The sequence below is a fragment of the Natrix helvetica genome (genome assembly GCF_964273705.1).
Source record: "Natrix helvetica genome assembly, chromosome: 2".
NCBI lineage: Eukaryota > Metazoa > Chordata > Lepidosauria > Squamata > Natricidae > Natrix > Natrix helvetica.
The window spans coordinates 65,082,690-65,105,756 of record NC_138552.1 but is presented as its reverse complement, the minus strand read 5'-3'; the positions used below and the strand labels follow the sequence as shown (position 1 = coordinate 65,105,756).

General features: G+C 37.8%; 1 protein-coding gene across 1 annotated transcript; it reads right to left on the bottom strand.

Moving 5' to 3' along the window:
- Positions 1 to 1,381: 1,381 nt before the first annotated feature.
- LOC309387967 (protein FAM240B-like) lies at positions 1,382 to 14,528 on the bottom strand. Its single transcript, XM_081944909.1, has 3 exons — positions 14,303 to 14,528; positions 10,520 to 10,668; positions 1,382 to 1,840 (listed from the first exon to the last, which is right to left on the bottom strand). The coding sequence occupies exons 2-3, from the start codon at positions 10,663 to 10,665 to the stop codon at positions 1,711 to 1,713; spliced, it is 276 nt and encodes a 91-aa protein (XP_081801035.1). The 5' UTR covers positions 10,666 to 10,668; positions 14,303 to 14,528; the 3' UTR covers positions 1,382 to 1,710.
- Positions 14,529 to 23,067: the final 8,539 nt, after the last annotated feature.

Genomic DNA, 23,067 nt, shown 5'->3' with positions numbered 1-23,067 from the left:
CACACACACACACACACACACACACACACACACATATATATATATATATATATATATATATATATATGCCTGATACATTGGTTCTTTTTCTTTCACTTTGTTTGATATCATTAACTTAACAACATCTTGTTGCTATGTTTACTAGATCAGTGGAACTGGAGATTCTGGCTTTAGGGAGGAATTGTTGAGTTTTACTTGCCCAATAGTCTGCAATATAGAATGAATCTTGAGATTTATCACACTCCACTTTGAGGCATTTGGACAAGAGGCTCATCACAACATGTGTTTAAATATATACTATGAGCCTTTTCTCACTTGCATTTACTAATAGCACAAATTTGCCCAAGCAACCTTTTTTTCCTGCTGTATCCTGATGATGTGGTCGCCATCTGATCCATAGTTCCTAAATTGTTTTTAACTGTATTAGTGTTACATCAGTGCTTTCCCCCTTCTCTGGCACAGATTTGATTACAAATACAATCTGACTCACTTCACCAACCATCAGTGCCACAGTCAGATGACTCAGGGGGGATGGTTAGACTATCCTCTATTTGTCACATAAGGCTTTCTTAAACACTTTCAAATGTAATAAATTTACAGTTAGAGAGAGATTTTTCTGAGCGTCAGGATAAGAGAAATCCATTTGGTGAGTCATCATGGATTAATCGTTTTCTGGATTAAAAAGGGAAAGAAAAGAAAGTTTTAAAGATTCAAAAACTTTTAGCAAAGAACTTAACAAGAATTGGAGGTGGAGTGCCATTTGAGACAAAAATATTAAGGGTTCAGGAAGACAAAATAGGAAAAAAAGGAAGAGTGCCTTTTACTCTCTCTCTCTTGCGACCAAGACATTTTTAATTTGGGATTAAAATATTACATTGGCAACCACCAGAAAGGGGCAAAATAGTAGAGGGGAGGGGAGAATCACTAGTGCAACCTGCAGAGAGGCCAGTAAGGCTACAAGCCCCTAAAATTTATGTGAGCCCAGAGGAAATCTAACAAGAACACAATTGATTTTATTGAGTAGGCATAGATAGGGTTGCACGGAAAATGATGGGGTTTTTAAAAATGAATGAATGTGATGCTACATCTGTAATACCATCCTGACAAACCAAAAACAAAAGAATCACTTTTATTGTTCATTTATAGAATGGGGCATCTCTGTGTTTTAAATTCCAGTGGGGCAAAACAGATACATCTTTCAACACATTTTTTTTCCAGTGACATATAGTATATTTGAGACCTAGTATTGAATTCAACTTGGGGGGAAAATAAATTGTGGGATAAATTTTATTACTTCTAATGCATCCCTGTGAGAAAACTCTTTGTTTTCCTAAAACTAACGTTGTTTCAGCTTCAAGAATTCCAAAGCACTGGACAACATTTCAAGATACACAAGTAACTACACTATATTAGCCAAAGTTAACCACTACATTCATTGATAATTGGCATAATAAAGAGCAGTTTTCCCCATTTAAAGACTATAGTGCTATTACCTGTCAAATGTAAGTAGCTAAGACTGCAGGTGGAAATTAATGATACATATAAATGATCAATAATCAACTAAGAATTAGTGGGTTCCCCCCCCCTTTTTTGTGTGCTGTTGGTTGATAAAACGTTTGCAAAAAGTACCCATGTTGTGCCTTTTAATAGCTTATTTTAAACTCGGGTGTCACTTGAATTTCTGTTCACAATCATAATCAAGGATCAAAATCAAGTCTGGTCAGCAGTTTGACTAAAATTTTCAATTGGAGACAGGTTATCCTGCACTTTGCCATTTTCGCTGTCCTTCTGAAGCATCTTAATTTGATTTTCCAGCCTTAGAGTCCATTCATGTCGGAGCCTGGGAAGAAAGAACATACTGTGAATCTTTAGCTAAATGCTTTTGAAGTCTAGTTCTTTTGTGTAGTGCTATTGGCGTCCCTTTTCTTTCATCACCATTGCACTTGTCATGTGTTAATTTAGCATAGGTATCTCTCTGGCCTTCTGACTTGGGATAGACAGAGAATACTAATAGTATAACTCATCATCAGAATGAAGCTTGGTGACATTGCTGGATTCCAGAGGAGTCAAACAACTGATAAAATGCTGTCATTAGAGATACATGCTGTTTCTTCTTTGGGTATTCTCTGGATGAAGTATCAGCTCAGGACTATCTCATAGGAAAAATAATATAGTACATGCATTGGAAATGACATCAAGGAAATTTGGGGAAGCAAACTCTTTATATCACACCATCAGCAGAACAAAACAAAAAAGAAAGTAATATAAATTAAATACATTCATTGAATCAAGAAGGCATTATTAAGTATTGATAAGGTAGGTTCCCATATATGGACTTGGGCTACTAATGTAATGTGTGCATAGAAAAGGTTTTAGTGAAAGGGAAAATATTCCTCATTGTAAACACTCATAATTTTCGAACTGTCCATCAGCCACTGCTTCCCAATGTGTTAGGAGAGGACCAATCCCGATGGAGGCATTTCCATGTGACGGGATGGGTAGGTCAGAACATCTATGCACCTAATCCCTGGAATATTTATTTATTTATTTATTACTTGAACTTATTAGTCGCCCCCTCTCCCCACAGGGACTCGGGGCGACGTACAAAAGTATTATATAGCGTACAGAGGAGGTAAGAATAAATAAATAAGTTACAATACCTAAAAAAGTTAAAACCCCAGTGAAATTAACCCTTAAAAACTAAAATTACCAATTAAAAATGCCCTGGGCTGGAGAGGTTGTAGAATTATGCCAGGTCAGCTAGTCGAAACAGGTAGGTTTTCAGCTTCATACGGAAGGAGCGAAGGTCGGTTGTTGTCCTGATGTCTGGGGGGAGGTCATTCCAAAGAGTGGGGCCCACTACAGAGAAGGCCCTACTCCTGGGCGCTGCCCTCTGGCACTCTCTGGAGGACGGCACCCGGAGTAGTCCCTCTCTGTGTGAGTGGACGGGTCGCAGGGATGTATATGGCTGTGCATCTGAGATTTTCAGTGTTTGTAGGAATAGATTGGCATTCTGTTGTGGCAAAACATGCCATTTGGAAAGGTATCCAATATTTTTTCAATAATAATGAGCACTTACTCATTACCATGGTGGTGTAGTAGTTAGAATGCAATACTACAAACTTACTTACTGCTCACTCCAGGAGTTCGATTCTGAACAGCTCAAGGTTGACTCAGCCTTCCACCCTTCTGAGGTCAGTAAAATGAGGACCCAGATTGTTGCAGGCAATATGCTAACATTGTAAACTGCTTAGAGAGGGCTGTAAAAGCACTATGAAGCAACATATAAGTGCTATTGCTATTTATATGTTTGAACTTGTGATGGAAAAGAAACCATAGCTAAAACTAATGTGGTATATAAGAGTAAGGATGATTTGTTCACGTCAGATCAGTTTTTCACTGAACTCTGGAATAAAATAAACAATATTTTAGGCCTAGGATAAAGGCATCACAGGAACTCTTTGGAACCATTCTCCTTGCATACACTGAAGTAAAATTATATTCAGAGGAGAGCATATAAAAGCCTCTGTTGCCATTGTCACTCTTACTGAAAGATAAGAGATAAGCAGTATGATAAGCACTTGCTTTGTCACTAAGCAGGCTCCAAACTCTACCTGGCTAAAAACAAGATCTGCTTTTAATTAAAACAAATAGCAAATAAAACAAATAACCCAACCCAAAACAGCAACAGGAACTGACACGTTTCAAAGCAAAGAATCTAACATCAAATGCCTTTAAAAGAATGTTTTTGGATTCCACATTCACCGAAAGCTATTTTTAGAAACAAAATTGGTAGATGGGTTTCTAAGGATGTTCAAAAACTCAGATTTGGAGATAGAAAGTTCAGTTTCCCTCTAGACCAGGCTGAGGAAAACGGTCCAAATTGGAACAGGTACAAGAGGTCCCAAGATGGTCTGGCTTTGAAAGAAGTCTGTTTTATCTAAAACATCATGTCTGGAACAGCTGAAAACACTTCTGATTCAGGGGATTTACTTCTGGAAACTACTGAATTGGGCCCAGAATTTTGAGGGATGTGAATTTTGCACATCCCGGATTACAGCTTGGTGATTTGTTTGAAAGTGTGATTGGTTGCTTAGGAAAAACACTAACATAAAAAGAAGTAGAAGAGAACATCCTGTTAAATTATAGGGAATTACAGAAAACAGACTCATTGTTTCACTTTCTGGTAAATCAGTGTTTTATGATTGCCCATACCAAACATTATAGCTGTTTTGTGAAGAACAAGATCCCCTTGGTGTTTTTTTTGTGAGGGAATTCATGATATGTTATCTTAATTCCAAACATGCTTATCAGACTGAAAAGGTTGTGTGTCCCTGTTGCAAAGTTTTAGTAGGTCTCTGTGATTTGAGCATAAAGTTCTGCTGAGGGATTATCAGTGTCTTTGGCTGAACATACAAGTTTCCTTGAAACTGGGAGTTCAGTTAGCGCATTAAACCCACTTCAGACTCTTATGAACTTTATGCAAACATCTTCAGAGGCTCTTTGTGCGGAGCCCAATCCGCTTCTAACCCTTAAATATGCTGGATGAACTTCTGGCAGAGGGATATAATAATTGCTCAGTATAGCTATTTGTTCTCTGATTGATTCATTTAATGTCTCAGTAAACATAGTATAGTCTTTGATCTACAAATAGCAAATGTCGTATTCTCAAATACCATTCTAGTCAGTTAGCAGTTTTTAAATTCGAACCACACTCTTGCATTTTCCTTTCTCAAATATTCTTTTTTTTAAAATCAAAGTTTTATTGGTTTTTTGGTATTTTGCAAAAGGAAAAGGTATGGGGAAGGTTACAAATTGTGGCAGCCGCAAACTGCGGTAGGTATACGCCCCCTCCAGACTCATAGTGTACATTTGCATAGCATTCAAATATTACATAATAACATATAGTCAGTGTGGTAAATTCAAAAATAATTTCAATCAATTTGTATCATGTGGATTTTCTTACTTATTTGTGTGATCTGAGCTTTCTTGATGTCGCCCCATCTCCCCCCGTTGGCAGTGCTCCGGCCCCTCCCGTGTCTTGTGTATCTACTGGGATGTCTTCTGGTTTTTCTAGGAGTAGTTTATTTTTTTCCATAAAGGCCTGTGCCTCTATGGGTGTGTTAATTCTGACCCTTGTCTCCTCCCAGAATATTAACATACCTTCAGGCAGCAACCAACGAAACCACACCCCCTTCTGGTATAATTTATTCGCCAATTGCGAATAATATTTTTTCTCCCTCACTTTCTTGGGGATCTGTTTCAGTATGGTTATCTCCTTATTTTTGCATATCAGGGCTTGTCCCCTTTGTGTATTCAGAATTTCATCTCTTGTGCTTTTCCTAAGAAATTTAATGTGCACCTCCCTGGGGACATTGTGTGTTCTAGCATATGTAGAGTTCACTCTATAAACCAGGTCTATTTCCCACCCCATCTGCTGTTTTTCTTTTTGGGTATACTCAGCCAAGATAGTTGTCATGATGTCCCTAATATTTTCATCATCTGTCTCCATCACATTCTGAAATCTAAGATAAAAGGACATTCTCTCAAACTCTATTTTCATTTGTTGGGTGTCAAGCTCTTTGTTTCCCTTTTGCACGCCTTCCACCCCCCCCTCATCTCAGCCGCCCCCTGCTCCAAGTGATCCAATCTCTGTGAGTTCTTATCAATTTTTTCCTGGTTCCCTCTAATTTCTTCTTTCATCTCCTTCAGCTGTTTCTTAATTTCCTCTTGTCCCTGTAGAATTTGTTGAAACATTTGATGAAACTCCAAGTCTGTAGTTTTAACTTGTTTGAAAGCTGTCAACGTTGATTGCGTGCTCAGACTTGAAGTTGCAGATGTCGGGGCAGAGGCAGCAAAGCCCGACTTTCCAGGAGGTGGTCTTTTAGATGTCATTGTTAGTAATAAAGAGTCCAGTCAGTATAGAGAGGAATCAGTCAGAGTGGTAGAGCAGCCAAGGGAGTTCGGGGGGGTAGAAAGACCAGGCACAAGGGAACTCTCTAATCACCCTGGCAAGGAACAGACGTTTTTCACTCCAGAAAGTTCAAAAGCAAACAATCCACAAGAGAAGTATCCAAATAACATGGAGACAAAGACCGGAAGCCTGAAGTTAAAAGGTGGAGTCAAGTTCAGCTTTCATGAAGACAACGGAAGTGTGCCATCTTGCCCTGCCAACTTCGAGAACTGAGGCAACAAATAAAGTTTTCAGGATTCAAAGTTCCCAAAGATCACATTTTCTTGAAAGGGTTAAGTCTGAAGATCCATTTAGTTGGAGTGTGACCTCATTGGTTTGGCTCTCCCCCTCCTCCTTCCCTGGGGCTACGAGCACTTTTGTTTCTAGCCGCTTGTTCAAGGGGGGGGAAATCCCCCTCCCCTCCAGCCGCACTTCTCCAAGTTAAACAAAAGTTCCAATTAACACCACTGACAAGTTTTAGGATTGGTAATAGGTATGAAGGGAGTCTACGCCTCACCGCACCGCCGCTGCATCCTTCAAGTATCTTTTTTTCTTCCGGACAGCCTCACAGCGAAGACGCTTCAGCTCGCCTCCCCTTCGCGCTCCTCAGTGCCTGGAGCGAAGCAAGAGCCCCCCAACGGCCGACGCCGATGCAGGGGTCCTCCCGCCGTGCCGCTCCTCTGGCAGAATGCCTCTCCGGGGCGTCCTGTGCCCCCCAAGGAGTGGGGAGCCCACCGGGGATGCGCGGGGCGAGCAGTCTCTGCCCGTCGCCGTCAGCCGCCGGAACCGGAAGCCTCCCTTCTCAAATATTCTTTATTATTTATAAAATCCCAGGAGACACTAAGAGATATATTTTTATTTAGATTGTTGGGTGCTTATTCATTAGTATCAACCATGGAAAAAAGGGAAGAGAAGGCAGAGTCTCATCTCCTCAATTCAAAGCAAACTTTTAAGAACTTGGCAAAAATTGGTGTAGGAAACTGACAACCATTATTTAGCTGCTACTGCAATTTTGGATGGGGATGTAATTTTTTTAAAAAAAAAACCATAGAAATGATGGCCTCGTTTATTCTTAGTCTCCAATGTGACTAGCAAATTCTTTCTTGAACCTTATAACATTCAAGTTTCATGTTTACCTTATTTTATAAGCCCGGAGGTCCATAAAAGTTAATAATCTGGCTTCTAATTTCCAACAGTTTTCTTATTCTGCAAAAGAGGCTTTTGTTTTTTCATGTTATAGTAACCTGTTTTCAGTTTTATTTTGATGATGGTTATAATATTACTTTATTGTGAAATAGCAGATATGGCTGTTTTTTTTCACTTTTATACTTCTTCCCTCCTCTAGCAGCTCCCTTAACTTCCCATTGTTGTTGTTAGTTGCAAAGTCATGACCGACTGATCATGACCCCATGGACAACATTCCTCCAGGCCTTCCTGTCCTCTACCATCCTCTGGAGTCCATTTAATCTCACGCCTACTGCTTCAGTAACTCCATCCAGCCACCTCATTTTCTGTTGTCCCCTTCTTCTTTTGCCCTCAATCTTTACCAGGATTAGGCTCTTCTCCAGTGAGCCCTTCCTTCTCATTAGGTGGCCAAAGTATTTGAGTTTCATCTTCAGGATCTGGCCTTCTAAAGAGCAGTCAGGGTTGATCTCCTCTAGGACTGACTGGTTTGATCGCCTTGCAGTCCAAGGGACTTGCAGGAGTCTTCTCCAGCACCATAGTTCAAAGGCCTCAATTCTTTGGCGCTCAGCCTTTCTTATGGTCTAACTTTCACAGTCATACATTGCAACTGGGAAAACCATAGCCTTGACTATACACACTTTGTTGGCAGGGCGATGCCTCTGCTTTTTAGTATGCTGTCTAGCTTGGCCATAGCTTTTCTCCCCAGGAGCAAGTGCATTTTAATTTCTTGGCTGCAGTCTCCATCTGCGATGTTTTGAAAAAGCTCAGGATGAGGAATTTGTTCACAATATTTTTTTCCCCTTTGGATTTAATTGAAACAGCGAAACCAAGGGAGGGTTGAATAAAAGACAAACATTCTCACACATTTCTTAGTCACTGTATAGCTAAGGACACTGGAAGAGATCATAGGAGAAGTTCAGCAAAATGCTCTGCTTTGTGGGTGGAAGGAAGCAAACTATTTTCCTCAGGCGGAAAAAAATGGTTGTAAAAAATGGGGAAGACATGTTTGGCAGTAGCTATTAAAAGAAACTGAGAATAAAACTTTCATCAGAGAAGCAGCTAATAAGAGAAGGCATCTTTCCCATTCAATCTCACAATCTCTGTGGGTCCTGTTGATTAGGAAGTGTTATCTTTCTAAACCCAGAAAACTTCCTTTTGCTGTTGTACTGACTACCCTTTGGAACATTATTGCTCCTCAAATTAGATTAGCACCAACTCTGCTGTCTTTTCCCAAGTCTGAAGACCCGGATGTATTGTCAGGCATGGCAGTTAGACTCTTAATTGAAGGCAGTAAAGTTGTTGGTTTGTGGTTAACTGATTTGTCCGTGGTTGCTATTGCATGCATTGGTTTTTCTATTTTGTATTTGGAATATAAATGCCTTTGGCTGCCCTGAGATGGTAGATATATAAATTGAATGAATGAATAAAAGTCTCCCTTCTTCTGTGAACACATCTCTATTTTTAAAATATTCATATGCATTTTTTTTGCTGAAAAAATGTGAAAGGCAAAGTACAGAGGAGGAAATAGAGTGTTAAAATAATGCATGGGTTCTCCCAGCGACTTCCAAGTTGGAAGTTGCCTTGGAAGTTGATTTAGGAAAATAAAATGCCAGTGTGTTAGCAATTTTGTAACCAGACATTTTCCCATAGTTAGGACCCTAGTTATGTGTTGTAGTTGTGGCTGGATTGGAGGAGAATGGAGATGGGTTTTAAATATACAAGAAGAGAACAGATCCAGGAATAGCACAGAGAGTCTCTGGGGAGAAAGGAGAGAGGATGATGCTTGGATTGATTCCAGGAACTAGGAGCTGAAGTGAGCCAAGAGTGCCTGCCAACAGCAAAACAATTTGCACATGAGTTCTACCATGTCTTAGTGTTATATTCCAAGGAAAATAGCAACATTGCTGCTGTTTGTAATAAATAGCAGTCCAAAATAAGCTTACTTCCTAAATGCAGACAGCAGGATGAGGTCAATCAGATGTGGAACAATTACCAGAGTAGTAAAAAAGCAGTGCAGTGGAACTGCCCTGTGTGTTTCAGACCTGAGGTTTGCATAATTACATTACAGTAGCGAAGAATAAACCTATGCATATCCCTTTGGGAGTTGGCTCCATTTAACATAGTAGACCTTATTCTCAATATACAGGCAGTCCTTGACTTACGACCACAATTGAGCCCAAAATTTCCCTTGTTAAGTGAAACATTTGTTAAGTGAATTTTGCCCCATTTTACGACCTTGTCACATTTAGTAACTGAATCACTGCAATTGTTAAATTACTAACCCAGTTGTTAAGTGAATCTGGCTTCCCCATTGACTTTGCTTATCAGAAGGTTGCCAAAAGCATCCACATGACCCCAGGACCAGAGGTGGGTTCCTGCCGGTTCGGACCGGTTTGGCCAAATAGGTAGTAATTCGGCCACTCACGCATCCGAACCAGTTCTGTCGGCAGCGCCATAGGCGCCGCCACCTTGTTTTTTGCTTATGCGCAGAAGAAATTTTTTACCTACTGCACATATGTGTGTGGTGCGCATCAAATGCGCACATGGGCAAAGCGCGCACACAAAGCACATCCCTGTGTGAATCGGCAGTAAAAGAATCTGGAACATACCCCTGCACAGGACACTGCAACCAACATAAATATGAGGCAGTTGCATGACCACGGGGATGCTGCAATGGGCATAAGTGTGAAAAATGGTCATGTCACTTTTTTCATTGCTGTTGTAACTTCAAATGGTCACAAAATGAACTGTTGTAAGTTGATGACTACCAGTAGCCTGTATCACCCTTTTAGTGGATTGGCAATATACTTGGCATTTCTATTCTGTGTTTCAAGTCATCGTCTCTGTGAAATAAAAATAATTCTTGACCAGTGGCAACAAATTTGCTTGGAAGGGACTTGTGGAGAGGCCGGCAAATACATTAATATTGAATGTCATTTATATGATTTTATTTGGCAAAGCTTGTTTTGATAAACTGCAGATTTCTTTCATGAAATAGAAGTATACGTTTATAATCAGACGTTATTTTAATGTCAGCTTCCAGATGACCTAAAGGTCATAGAATAAATGGTGACTTTTAGGCAAAGGTTTATCAGTGAGGATAAATGAATCAAATAGTGATTGCTTTGGAAATAAAAAACAGTATATCAATTCTATTGTCAGCCTTTGGACTAGCATATCATTTATGTAAAGCATCCCAAAGATATATTTATCCAGGTCTTTCCGGAAAGGAATTCTGCCTTTCTTGGCCAGTGAATTCTGTTTCTGAAGTGAGTTGCTCAGTTGAACATAGACTGATCAAAATATTAGATGTATCAAGTTTGAAACCTATGATGCATCTTTGCTAAGCAGATTGAATTTAATGCAGATAAAATAACTCACTTATTTAACGCACTTTGGTGCAACCGAGAATCTTCATCTTCTTTTTGCTTGGTGTATATTTCAATTATTTCCTCCCAAAATTTCTTCAAGCCATGAGCATCAGAGATTACTATGGGATGGCATTTAGAGCCAATGTAGCTGTCCATTTTCTGAAAAGCAAATCAAAAGTACAAAGGAGACAGCACTTTTCTTTTCTGACTGCTAACAGAATAATCCATGTCAAAGAAAACAACAAGTCATTCCCTTTCCCCCATTACATAAAAACTTTATATGAGAATAATTGCCAACATTAGATTCTACTTAGATAAATATTTAAGCTACAGTTTTCTGCGTTGGTTTGACAAAGGATGTTGTGCTGTAGCTCACACCTTAGTTTTGTTTGCAGACAAAGTAACCTATGTATTGTTCTACAGTTACAGTAAGTAATACTGTGGAACAAATAAAAAATGGGCTCTGCTACCAGATATTGCTGAACATATGAACATGCTAAACATATTCTAACATCAGTTTAATTGACAGTGTGGGCTGCATCTACTGGTTTCCCTTCTTATACCTAGGACTGTACATTCTTATTGTTTTTGAAGGGTTTCAGGGAAGCAAGATAACATTCATGGTGTTTTGCATATGGTATTTTTCGGACTATAAGACGCACCAAGGTTTTGAAGAGGCAATTTTTTAAAAAAGTAGGTAGGTAGATAGAGGGATAGAGAGGGAGAGAAAGAGAGAGAAATGCACTAGGTAGGTAGGTAGGTAGGTAGGTAGGTAGGTAGGTAGGTAGGAATAGAGAGAGAGAGAGATAAGTTAGTTAGGTAGGTAAGTAGGTAGATAAAGGGATAGAGAGATAGAGAGAGAAAGAGAGAGAGAGAAAAAAATACAGTAGGTAGGTAGGGAGAGAGAGAGAGAGAGAGAGAGAGAAAGAATAGGTAGGTAGGTGTATTATCCATATGCTGGAGAAAGAAATCACTGACAATCTGCAGCACTTAAGACTTTGTTTCTGCTGGCACATCACTTGATCAATGTAATTCTCATCAATCAGTTAAAGAGCTTTCCAAAGGGGGTGGGAGTTTTTGCACTCTGCAAACCTCCCAAAAATGGCCCATTTTTTGCAAAAACGGGCCCATTTTTTTTAAAAAAGCCATGAATAGCCTTATGGAGTCTTATAGAGTGCTGCTGGGGGTTGGGGGGGGGCAAAAGATGGCCCATTGTTTGCTCATTTCCACCCTCCCCAGCGCCCAGGAGCTCTCTGAAAGCCTCCATAAGGGTATGCATGGCCATTTTGATGAAAGGGGTGGGGCTTCAGGAGGCAAAAAACTGCTGTATTCAGTGTATAAGACACACCCAGATTTTCAGCCTCTTTTTTGCATCTTATATTCCGAAAAATACGGTATCAAAGTATATAAAAAGATTAACTTGTTCATGACAACTTGTGACTTAGTCCCTAAAATATTGTGTAGGTTTTTTTTTCCTGATTTTTATTTGCATTTTATATGACACCCCATTTTTAAAATTTCAGATTGTCTCTCTTTGATGTTTATGAGCAAAAGTTTTTACATCCATGAAGAAGAATAACATTATTGCTGCAGTCATAAACAGAATAATAAATTAAATAGTTTCTGTAAACTTTAAAAGTTATAGAGTGTTCTAAATTGGATTCAATAGAAGGCCATTCAAGGTGAATTCTGTTAGTCATTAAATAAAGTAATATAAGAATAGTAATACAATCATTTTTTTTTTAAATTCCTTTTCTGTTCTGAATATTTCAGGAATTATTTGGATTGCAAGTAGATACTATTGTGCAGTAACTATGGGTTGCAAATTTGTGTAACATACTCTTTACTTCCTAACAAGAGTGCTCTTGTGCTTTTCTCTGGGGTAATTTATTTTGTTTTCAATCTCCCCACTTTTTGTGTGTGTTTTTCTTTCCCCAATGACAGTCAACCATCCTAGGCAATTAAGCATGTGCAGACATCAGCACTTCTGTAAAACTAGAGCTTTATTCACACATGTCAATATCTCCCCCTTGTGTCTGCACATCTGCCAACGCTAGCCATCTGGCATCACTTGATCTGCAAGATGCTTCCAGATTGAGGGCTTTTAGTTCTATACCACCAGCTGAAGAGTTGTTCAACATTTCCGTTTTTTTTCTTCCACAAAAAACATTTTGTTTGGAAAAAAAAAAGACCGGAGAAGCATTGAAAAAACATAGATGGATTCAAGTAGGTATTGACATTATCTGGAGCTTTAATGCTGAACAAAAAATGGGGCATTTTTGAACTTTCAAAAATATCTCGTTCAGGGATACCAATGGCGTCAGTTTTCTTCAAAATCATTTGTGGCATTTGGAGGTATATGTTTCTTTCTGTTAATATAACTTTTGTTTATGTTTCTTCCATTTTTGTGACGATTGTCCAAAATAATAAAGTGAATCCAGACACTTGACAGAAAAGAAGAAATCCATAATTTCATTTAAAGTTCCAGTTAAAATTCCATTGCCCATGGAAAATGCTTAAAGGAACTCAAGAATAGCACTTTTTTAAACAAAAACATCTGCATAATACATTTGTTTTATGGCCTTATTTCGGTTTGTCAGTAACAAGCAATTGGTTTAATTTCAGACAGGTGAACTGTTCCTAAAACAAATGGCTGCTTTCTTTCCATTCAGTCCTTCCAAATTAATTAGGTAAGTGGAAATACAGCAAATCTCTTAAAGTATATCCACATGTCTTACATTTAAGGGTAGCAGTTGGTTTTAAGCATATACCCACAGTGGGTAAATGAAATAATCCCTAATATGGTCGTTCTTAAACACTGATGAATGGGAAAACCTACTTTGTCTAAGGTGAATTTTCTGATTAAATTTCCTTCACTAACTTTCTTTCCACTTCTCTAAAATAGAAATCAAAACTCCTTGATAACTTGGGAGTTAATATGTTTAACATATTATATATTTTATATACATTTTTAAAGGCAAGATGTTTTATTGTAATCTTGTAAGATTCTACTCAGAAGTAAGCCTTACTGTATTCATTACACATTTACTCCCTGCTAAATCCTCATAACTACAACTCACAGCTCAATCTCCCTTGGCTTAATTCCCATTTAATTAGTAATATTTGCTACTGAATAAATATGTAGAGTATTATGAAATTGGTCTTTTTTAGGACTAATATTCTATCTTCAACAGAATCTCTGTGTTTCCTGATGAAACAGGCATTTTGCAAAGAAGTAGAGTTAATTTCCCCATAATTTCTTTCATCTTTATTTTTACCTCACAAAATATGGCAAGATAGGAAAGTGAGGACTCTGTGGTTATGAAATTGCATCTCAAATCAATTTTAGCTCATTTATGGGCAATTCATTACAGGTTTAATCAGACATATGAATACTACAATTAATGGATCTTGTTTCTAGATTACCATAGGTGCAGACTTGGAATGAAGCAATTATAAGGCAACATTGAGTTATTTATTTATAATGATTTCATTAAAGCTGAACAAATAAAGTTCCATATTCCTATTAGTATGCTGAAACTGTCATTTTACTAAACATATTCTATGGAAAGACCAAGCAGGAGATGACAAAGTTTAATTTGTTGTTTAGTAACAACATATACAAGTAATTCAAACATCAAAGTATCCAAAGTATCTAAAAATCCAGAAATTTGTAAAACAATATGTACTAGATTATGTTATTAATTGTATAAAAAGTTTAGCAAGAAGTCTATTACTGTGCTAAGCATTGCAATTTAATATAATAATTATTTTTAAAAAATTGAATGCTTACTTTAATAATAGAGAAGCTTCGTCTTCTTTCACCTGGTCTTTTGGAAATAGTTCTGAGATGCACTAGTTTTACCTTTCGTGTCTTCTCTTTCTAAAAACTAAGAGTGGTTTGGGTGAGCTTCAAATATCTTTTTCTTCTGTCACTCATTTTTTATTTGGGTTTGATGACATGGCTATTTTTGAATCATTTCAACAGAGGGGAAAGAAATTAATCTCCTTCTGTGAGATCTACAACATGAGGTGTGGTTGCCAGACAGCCACAAACCATCAGCTCTGAATGCCACATTTGATCTATGTTATAATTTTCTGGCAAGAGTCACTGATGTCATTATTTGGCTCAAGGGAAACAGTTATTCTTTGACAAATGCAGCATCTTAGGAACATGTTGCCATGTGACTATCAAGAACAGGTCACCAGCATTTGAACAAATAGAGACCTAAATACACTATGTTGTATAACATGTGGTTTGTTTTAAGACTGGGTTACTTGAATGAGCTGGAAGAGTGATAGCAATAAATCTTTTGAACTAGTCTTTGATAAGAAAACGTTGCTGATTTTTTATAAGACCCCAGCTATTCTTTTCATACAGTAGTCAAGAAATATGCACCCAAGAGCATCCTCAAAACTTTTAAGAATGTGAGATAGATGTAACATATATTTCTCCTCTATTGAAATGAAAACTACAAAGTTTTTCTTTGCTGTGGTTTTTGAAATTTCTCAAAATGCGATGTTCTCTCCTCAGTATTTTAAAGAATATTCTGACGTCTTGTAGAATAAGCATTATAAAGCATAAGGTTTTGTGGTCCAGAACCTATAAGATTCCTTATTATTCTAAGAAGTAGACTAAAATGGTTAGCTTCCTGGAAAAGCACCAATTTTAAAATGTCACTCTTCTTGATCTACCACCATATCCTTTGTTTAATATTTCTCTCAACAGATTTTTCAGAGATATTTTTGAAAGTCAAAGTTATCATCATTTTTAAAGATTTTTTTGTCCTGCCTATATTATTTGCCAAATAAGAAAAGTGATTGCTTATTAATTTTAGATAATAGCTAATCCTTGAAAGATTCCCTCAGTGAAGAACAAGTGAATGTAAATGTCTATTTTAAAAAAAAACAAGTGTGGCTTGTGTAGGCATGCTACATGTAACTCCATTTTTTAATTTAATGTTTGTATTATTTCTGCAATGATATAAATGTGTGCAACATGTATGCAATAAGAAATTATTTGTGTGAATGTCTCAGTATGGATAATTTTTTTCTGAATAGTTTTAGGACTAAACTAACAGTCCTTTCAGAAGGCAAAATTGTTTGGACTGGAACTACAAAGACCAAGTTCAATCCTCCCCACATCCATAAAATTCATTGGTTGATTTGGGGCCAGTGATGCTCTTTCTCAGCCCACCCTTTCTCATGAGCTGCCTTGAGTTGCTAGGCAGGAGGCAGGATATAAATATGTCAAATAAGTAAGTAAATAAATGGTAAATGTGCTAAGAAATAAGCACGTTTAAAAAGAAACTGAATAGAATCAGATCCATGCAAGAACACCATAATGTTCCAGTAAGGTAACTAGAAGAACTGTGGGAGGTAGTGCTCAAAACAAATGTACTTGCTGCCTCTCTTCCTTGTTGATTAGCATGCTGGCTGGGGAATTCTGGAAGTTGAAGTCCACAAGTCTTAAAGTTGCTAAGGTCGGTCACCGCTGATTTATGTCTACTGATAATACCTGTTGTTCCTCAGTGCTGATCCAATACATTTTGCTGCCTGTACTTAAGGATCTGGTAGCATCACTTATCCTATTTATTACTTATAGCACCTGATAGGATGAATATTTAAATCTTATTTCATAAACCATATACAGGTTATTTTTTTCCTTTCAATCTTTATATGCTAAAGTAAACAGAGATAGCAATAGCAATAGCACTTAGACTTACATACAGTGCTTTACTAACCCGTTTTACAGAGTCAGCATATTGCCCCCAACAATCTGGCCCTCGTTTTACCAACCTTGGAAGGATGGAAGGCTGAGTCAACCTTGAGCCAGTGAGACCTGAACTGCCAAACTGCTGGCAGCCTGTCATCAGCAGAAGTAGCCTGCATTACTGCATTCTAACCACTGCGCCACCATGGCTCTGTTTCAAAATTCGTTTTTCCCTATTTGATTGCTTAGCAGGTGAATTAACAGAAAGTGAAGGGTATATTTGTTGCTGTTACATGGTATATTTATAGTACAAATGTGAAAACATTCAGATTGTTAAATTGTTCTGCCAGCAAAAATGTCACTGAATAAGAATGGTAGCACTCAAACATGTAATAAATCAGAATTGTTTTTCCCCCTTTCTCAACCTACTTTAAATGGGTAAAATTATATTTTATAATCAAGCTATTAGAACGATATTAAAATATAATCTTCATGAACAGTCTAATAAGTTATCATATATTACATTACTTTGTCTGACATTTTAATTTTCAAGTTTGTTATTAGTGAATTGGCCCTCTTGATTACACGAAAGCTTCTATATTCTTCATGTATGAAATCAACAAGAAAAAGAGTCACCTTTGAGGTCAACTTTAGATCTTGGTTTATTCAGTGAATTATAGAAGAACTATATTGAAGTGTTTAGAAGTTTTACCCAAATAAGGAGTACAGTTCTCTATCACACTAGTTCTCAGTCTATGGTCTGTGTTCCCCTGGGGGGCCGTGCTGTTGTCACACAGGGCCCGCGAAGGCTTGAAGAAATGCTATGATTTTAATCTTGAGTTACTTCTTGGGAAGTCCATGGCCATGAATCGTGGCCACAAAAGGTATTTAAAAGTGTAGAAAACATTGAGAATCACTGCTCTATCACATTATCTGTTTAGCCAATTTAGTATCAGTACATATTGTATCATAGCTGTTAGTGTCTGTGTTCAATACGGTACCGGAAACATTGGAGGGGGGTGTAGACAATGATTGAGGTGAGGCAGATTCTAAACAAGCTAACCGTTTATTTCTAACAAATAAGTAACGCTAACATACCAGCAACCAAGTGACAGGTAATGGCGTGTGTTTCCGTCTGACAGCTCCCTTTTATAGTCGGCTGTCAGATGGAACGACCAATCCGCTTCGAGCACAGTTCCCGCCTAGAAGATGGACCAGGCAGAGGACTCAGTATACAACAGTCTGAAATCGCAAGGGGTTATATTATGGCTCTGGTCCAAGTTCAAATCAGAGCTCAGCATGTACTTTTAGCAACTTGTATAAAGTAATACTATAAAGAATATTTGTTTGAGAATGGGAATTTCTTCATTTTTAACTAAAAGCATTGGTCACTCAATCCACATGGGATTATGGATTATTAGGTAATACTTTCATTTAAAGAAGAGAGATTGCTAAAAAGCACAGATATTACTTTGTATATAGTTAGATACCAATAGTAAAGTTCAATTTATAATTATTACATCCTACTTTATAGATAGGTGGCTATTTTCTGCACAATGGGGGCCAAAATTGAAATGCTATAGGAAGGGACAAAATTATTAGCATGAACAGTATGAAAATACAAAGAGTTACTCCAATTGTTGCTAATTTTGATAATCCTTGATTGCAATAGAGATATATCCATGTATGTCTATGAATGGGTGCATGGATGTATATGCAAGTTGTCCTCGGTTTACAACTGGTTGTTTAGCAATCATTTGAAATTACGACAGACCCCTCAAAAACCACTTACAACAGAGTTTTAAAATTATGGTTACTGCGGTGCCTTGGCACTTGTTCACCCTTACAACTGATTGCAGGGCTACCGCAGCAGCCCTCTCCCCACCTAGTTCTGCCATTGTTCCTGCCGTATCCTTGCAGGCCAAGGCCTGCTTTCCATCCTGCTACCCCACCACCCAAGGAGCCTAAAGCTGGGTAGCATACACTACTAGTGTGCATGGGGCTGTGAGAGCTTGTAGGTTTCTGTTGTCTGCAAACCAGGTTTAGCTTGGCACAGATGCCAGTCAAAGCCAGACACAAGATGTGGGTTCAAGGAACTTTTATTGAAGTGCTTCAGCAAAAGGGTCTCAGCATCTAACAACACACAAATATACATTTTATACAGTTATGATTATGAAAGTTAACATACTGAGAATCACACATTGGTTCCTTGGCACATGTTTCTTTTGATTGGTTTCTTCTACTTTACCCTCCTTCTTCATACATTCATCTTTATGCTAATAAGCTTTCTTATCAAAAGTTGTGTGTGTTTTTACTATTATAATAAGGTTATCAAAGTTTATGCCTAAGGGCCTTAGCTAGCATCCTTTTAACTTGTAACTTTCTTGTTTATTCTTATTTTTTTTTCTTTTAATTTAAACATTTTTATTAGGTTATAGAATAAGATACAAAATACAAAAGTAAATAGGAAGACATCATGGGGGGGAGGGGAAAGAAAAGTGAGGAGCGGGTGGGGAAAAAAGTAAAAAAGTGTTGACTTCCGACTCCCTCTGCTGCAGTAAAATAAAGCATTAACATCAATCCATAACATTTTGTTTTTCCATAATAATATAAACTAGCCATTTCTATAAAAATCCTAGCAATTTAATTGGTAAAACCCAAAATCAAAGTGTCTTGTAACTTTCTTGTTGCAAGGCAGCAGTGTCCCATCTTTCCATCTCGTTACACTTATCGCAGCTGTAATTTTCTGACCCGGCAATTCCTTTAAGAAACTCTCCTAATTCCAACCTGAGATCTTCACTTCAGCTATCCACTCAGCCACTCAAGGAAGCTTAAAGCTGGGCATTTGTTAGTGCAGTTTGTGAAGCATCCTTAAAAAAAAAACACTCACCCACCCACAAGCTTGCAACAATGGTGTCTGCTTTACCTACAGGCAGCCTCTGTAGGAAAGCTGGTCTTGTATCACATCAGCTGAGCTCCTGTTCAAAAAATAGAATGCTAAGTTGTGGGCTGCTGGGCCCTGGAGTTAGGGAGAGGTTGGCCAAGTCCTGCAAGTCCCTGGATGGCTGATAAGAGAAGGCCTCAACCTCACAGTCAGGCGGGCATTGGTAGCATCTATTGCCTGGCTTTGGGCTCCCTTGGGATGCTGAGTGACTGGGTGGGAAGCAGGCTGAGCATGCAGGGAGCATGGGGAGCAGGAAGCAGAGTATGTCTTGGGCTGGAGGTGGCCTGGGGCGGGCAAGCTAAGACCTACACTAGGCCTCCACCACACCCCTGAGGTACCTTGTGCTCTGCTTAGCCACTCCCCATGTTTGTTTTATTGGCTCATCAGGAGAGTAGGGGGTGGGGGTTGTTAAGTGAGGCTGTCTCACTTAACATCTGTCACCATGTGCAACCATAATGGCCAGCCTTCTCTATGATCTAAAGTTGAGGAGTACCAGTATACTATTTATAGGCACTTTCTGTTTGTTTGAAGTTCTGATTTATGACACAAAACTCTTTCCATACCCAGACTACTGCAATAAAGTCTATGTATGTTCTGTTGTACTCTTTTTTTTTTTTTTACAGCAAAAGAGATTTCACGTATGTTTGCCTCAGAGGTGGGTTGCTCTTGGTTTGGAACGGATTGGGGCAAACAGGTAGTAGCAGTGGCGGGAGGCTCCACCTGCCCACCTGATGCTTCTGTGCATGTGTAGAAGGGTTGCCCATGTGCGTGAGCACCCCCGAACTGGTAGTGAAAAAATTGGCAGGGCCACCACTGGTTTGCCTTCATTCATAAAAGAGATTTCTAGTTAACCTAATAGGTCAGTTAATAATGCGCCTGTGAACAGCTTGATTCAATTTTGCCTAACCTAGCATTCTAGATTTATTAGTACAGCAGCTCCCTAGAGTTTTAGCCATCTTGGTTTTTCTAATCAGCATAAAGAATTCTGGGAGATTATTGTTCCAATGATCTGGAAAGCTTATTGTTAGAAAAGGCATAGAAAGTATAACATCTACTACATAAGAATGCCATCAAAGAAAATTTGCTTTGAAGTTCAGGCTATGGGATTTTTATAGTAAAAAAATTGCAACTGTTATGATAAAGGCAATAAAATAATGTAGGTGTTTTTTGAATCTTGCTGTGATGAAATTTTATAGTAAATGTAACATGAAAGTTATTTTGGCTGTGAAGTATTAGTAGTTTTGCTACTATTGCTTTTTCTGTCTTGGAAACCTATTGTAAATTAGTAACTTTTTCCTCATATTTCTATAATATTTGGAGAAATGTCTTATAATGTGAAGAATATCCAATTAAAACATGACCTGCCAAATTTAAAAAGGAGAGGAAAGTTTTTCAGTTTTTTTATGCACTACTGCCATTGCTTATAGATGTATGTAAAATACATTTCAAATAAGGAAAAAAACTTTCATCTGGTCTACAAACCAACAGTGCTTCGGAATTATTCTCTTGTTGCAACAGAAGTAATGCTAGGAGTCAGAGGGGGAAAATAAGGGTATTTTCCATAGTTACAAACTGATTATCATTTGAAATATGGCCATGCCTATGTAAAAATGAATGAATAAACTTGAGCCAACCTCTCTAAATAAAGTAAATTCACTGGAAAATAGTACACGAAAGCTAGACAGTGCTAGATTTTTTTAAAAATCAACAAAAAACTTAGAATTTGCATATGAGATTTCCTGGATTCTCACAGCTGAATTTTCTATGGGCAATTTTTAATTAATTAGACTTAATAACTTATTTCATACCAATCAAATTTAATGGGATGCTTCTATCATGTTTCTGATTTATGCAGCAGGACACAATTATCCCTTTTTCAGGATATGCACCCACTATTATATAACTTAGGAAGAAGATAGGAAGACCTGTATAGTCCCCTCAGGATGGTCATAACTTTCACATTTTAGAAATCAATGTCCACAAATGCCTCCAGGCTAAGCAATCAGCAAGTTACTGATTTATGACATAGCTTAAGCTGTGCAGAATGTGATACCACCCACAGCCTCAAAAAAATGTGAGATCCTAATTAAAGAGGAGTTGCTGTCATCACAAATAAGTTAGACTATATATAGGACGTTGGTAAGCAACTTTCCATCACCAGTGTTTCTCCCCCCCCCCCCCCGTACTTTCTCTGGCAGAATCCTAGAAATAACTGCAAAAAACAAAAGAATTTCCTGTGGGTACACAAGAGCAAATTTGCACCAGCAAATCCAAGTGTTTTCAACCAAGTCTTTTCTATGTATTATTCAAAAAACAGAAAATCAAGCAGTCTGGGATGCCCCATAGCTTTGAGCATCAGTACCACCATAGCCATCATACCTGATTATAAATAGAATTTTATGCTATCAATAGTCTGGATTCCTCACTGATTTCCTGAAGATGTTACAACACTTCATCAATCTGTCATCACTGGATTTGCAAAGGTACCATGTGTACACATTTATGTGAAATCAAGATTTCATTTACCCATTATTTTTATATTCATGTTCATTACCATCACCAAGCTAAGAAACATATTTTAGTGTGATTTAGGTTTGTAATGACTGTTTCTTTGATCATTGCATTTAAAATTAATCAAGGCAGTGCTCTGGGAATATCTTTTTTGACATGGGACTGAGAAATAGTGACTGGGAAATACATGGCCAAGTTAGGACTTGAATAAATACTGCAGCTCCATCACAATAAATAATAATTTATGTGATATATTTATGTTATGTTAAATGCTATGTAAATTCAATGTTTGAATTATGATTTATCATCCTTGAATAAACTTGGTTTGTACATTGTATGAATCAAACAGCTCTTTCTTCTATATCATTCTCCTTTTTATTTTCTGATCATTTTGTCCTCTTTTTGTTTTCCTTATGTATTTAAATTGTTTGCCATAGTGAAAGAAAGCACTATTTTTGTGGTGCAGATAGCCATTAACACTGGTCTTGCTTATTTCTCAGTCAGTCATCTGGATGCTATTTTTTTATGTCCATCAGTAACCAAGAACCTCTCAGAACTAGGGACAAAGACCACAGCAGAGATGTGGGAGCTATTTCTGGGTGGCAAACATTAGAAGACTCTTATACCGGAATTATTTTACAGCAATCTACCCACAAGTTTCCTGGACTGGAGATCTTATATAGAAATGTGGGCATATGTAGGATTATTCAGAAAAGCTAAGGAAGGAATATGATTATACAGCTTCCTATTTCTCAGCAGCAAACTAGCTGCATCTAGGAAGTACTGTGCAAAAGCAAAAAAGCAAGGTAAATATTTCTATGATATATAACTGAATTATAATCCTTTTCACATGAATAATTAGTTGAATACTGGTGTGGCAAAAGCGAAAATCAGCATAGGAAAACAGTTTTTTGACTGTGGGATTTGTATTTTGATTACTGTTCTTTATTTTGTGAGTTGCTGAGTGTCTGTATGATTGTGGTAGAATATAAATGTGATATATAAATTAGCATCTGAACCAAGGTACAAGATTCCACAGTTAAGAAAAGAGTTATTATTCTAGCTATAGATTAAATGTCTTCTCTGTATAGCAGTGCTTCTCAATTATTTTCTGTCATGCCCCCCCTAGGAAGAAGAAAACATTTCGCGCCCCCCCGCACGACTGTAAATAGTATCATTTGTCTATAAAATTATTATAAGTACACCTCTGCATAACACTGTATTGAATAATGCAATGCTTCCAACGAGAAGTCAGATGCTGGGTCTTATCTACCAGAGAGTTAAGACCCACTAAAATTGAAGTCCACAAGTCTTAAAGTTCCCAAGTTTGGACACCCCTGGCTTATAGCATCATTTTGAGGCTAGGAGTTGAACAATTTAGGATGTGTTC

Excerpts from the sequence above, each read along its gene's own strand:
- LOC309387967 (XM_081944909.1), bottom strand. The coding sequence starts at position 10,665 with ATGGACAGCTACATTGGCTCTAAATGCCATCCCATAGTAATCTCTGAT. Across the intron at positions 1,841-10,519 it reads CACCAAAGTGCGTTAAATAA|GCTCCGACATGAATGGACTC; the intron begins GTGAGTTATTTT and ends CTTTCTTCCCAG.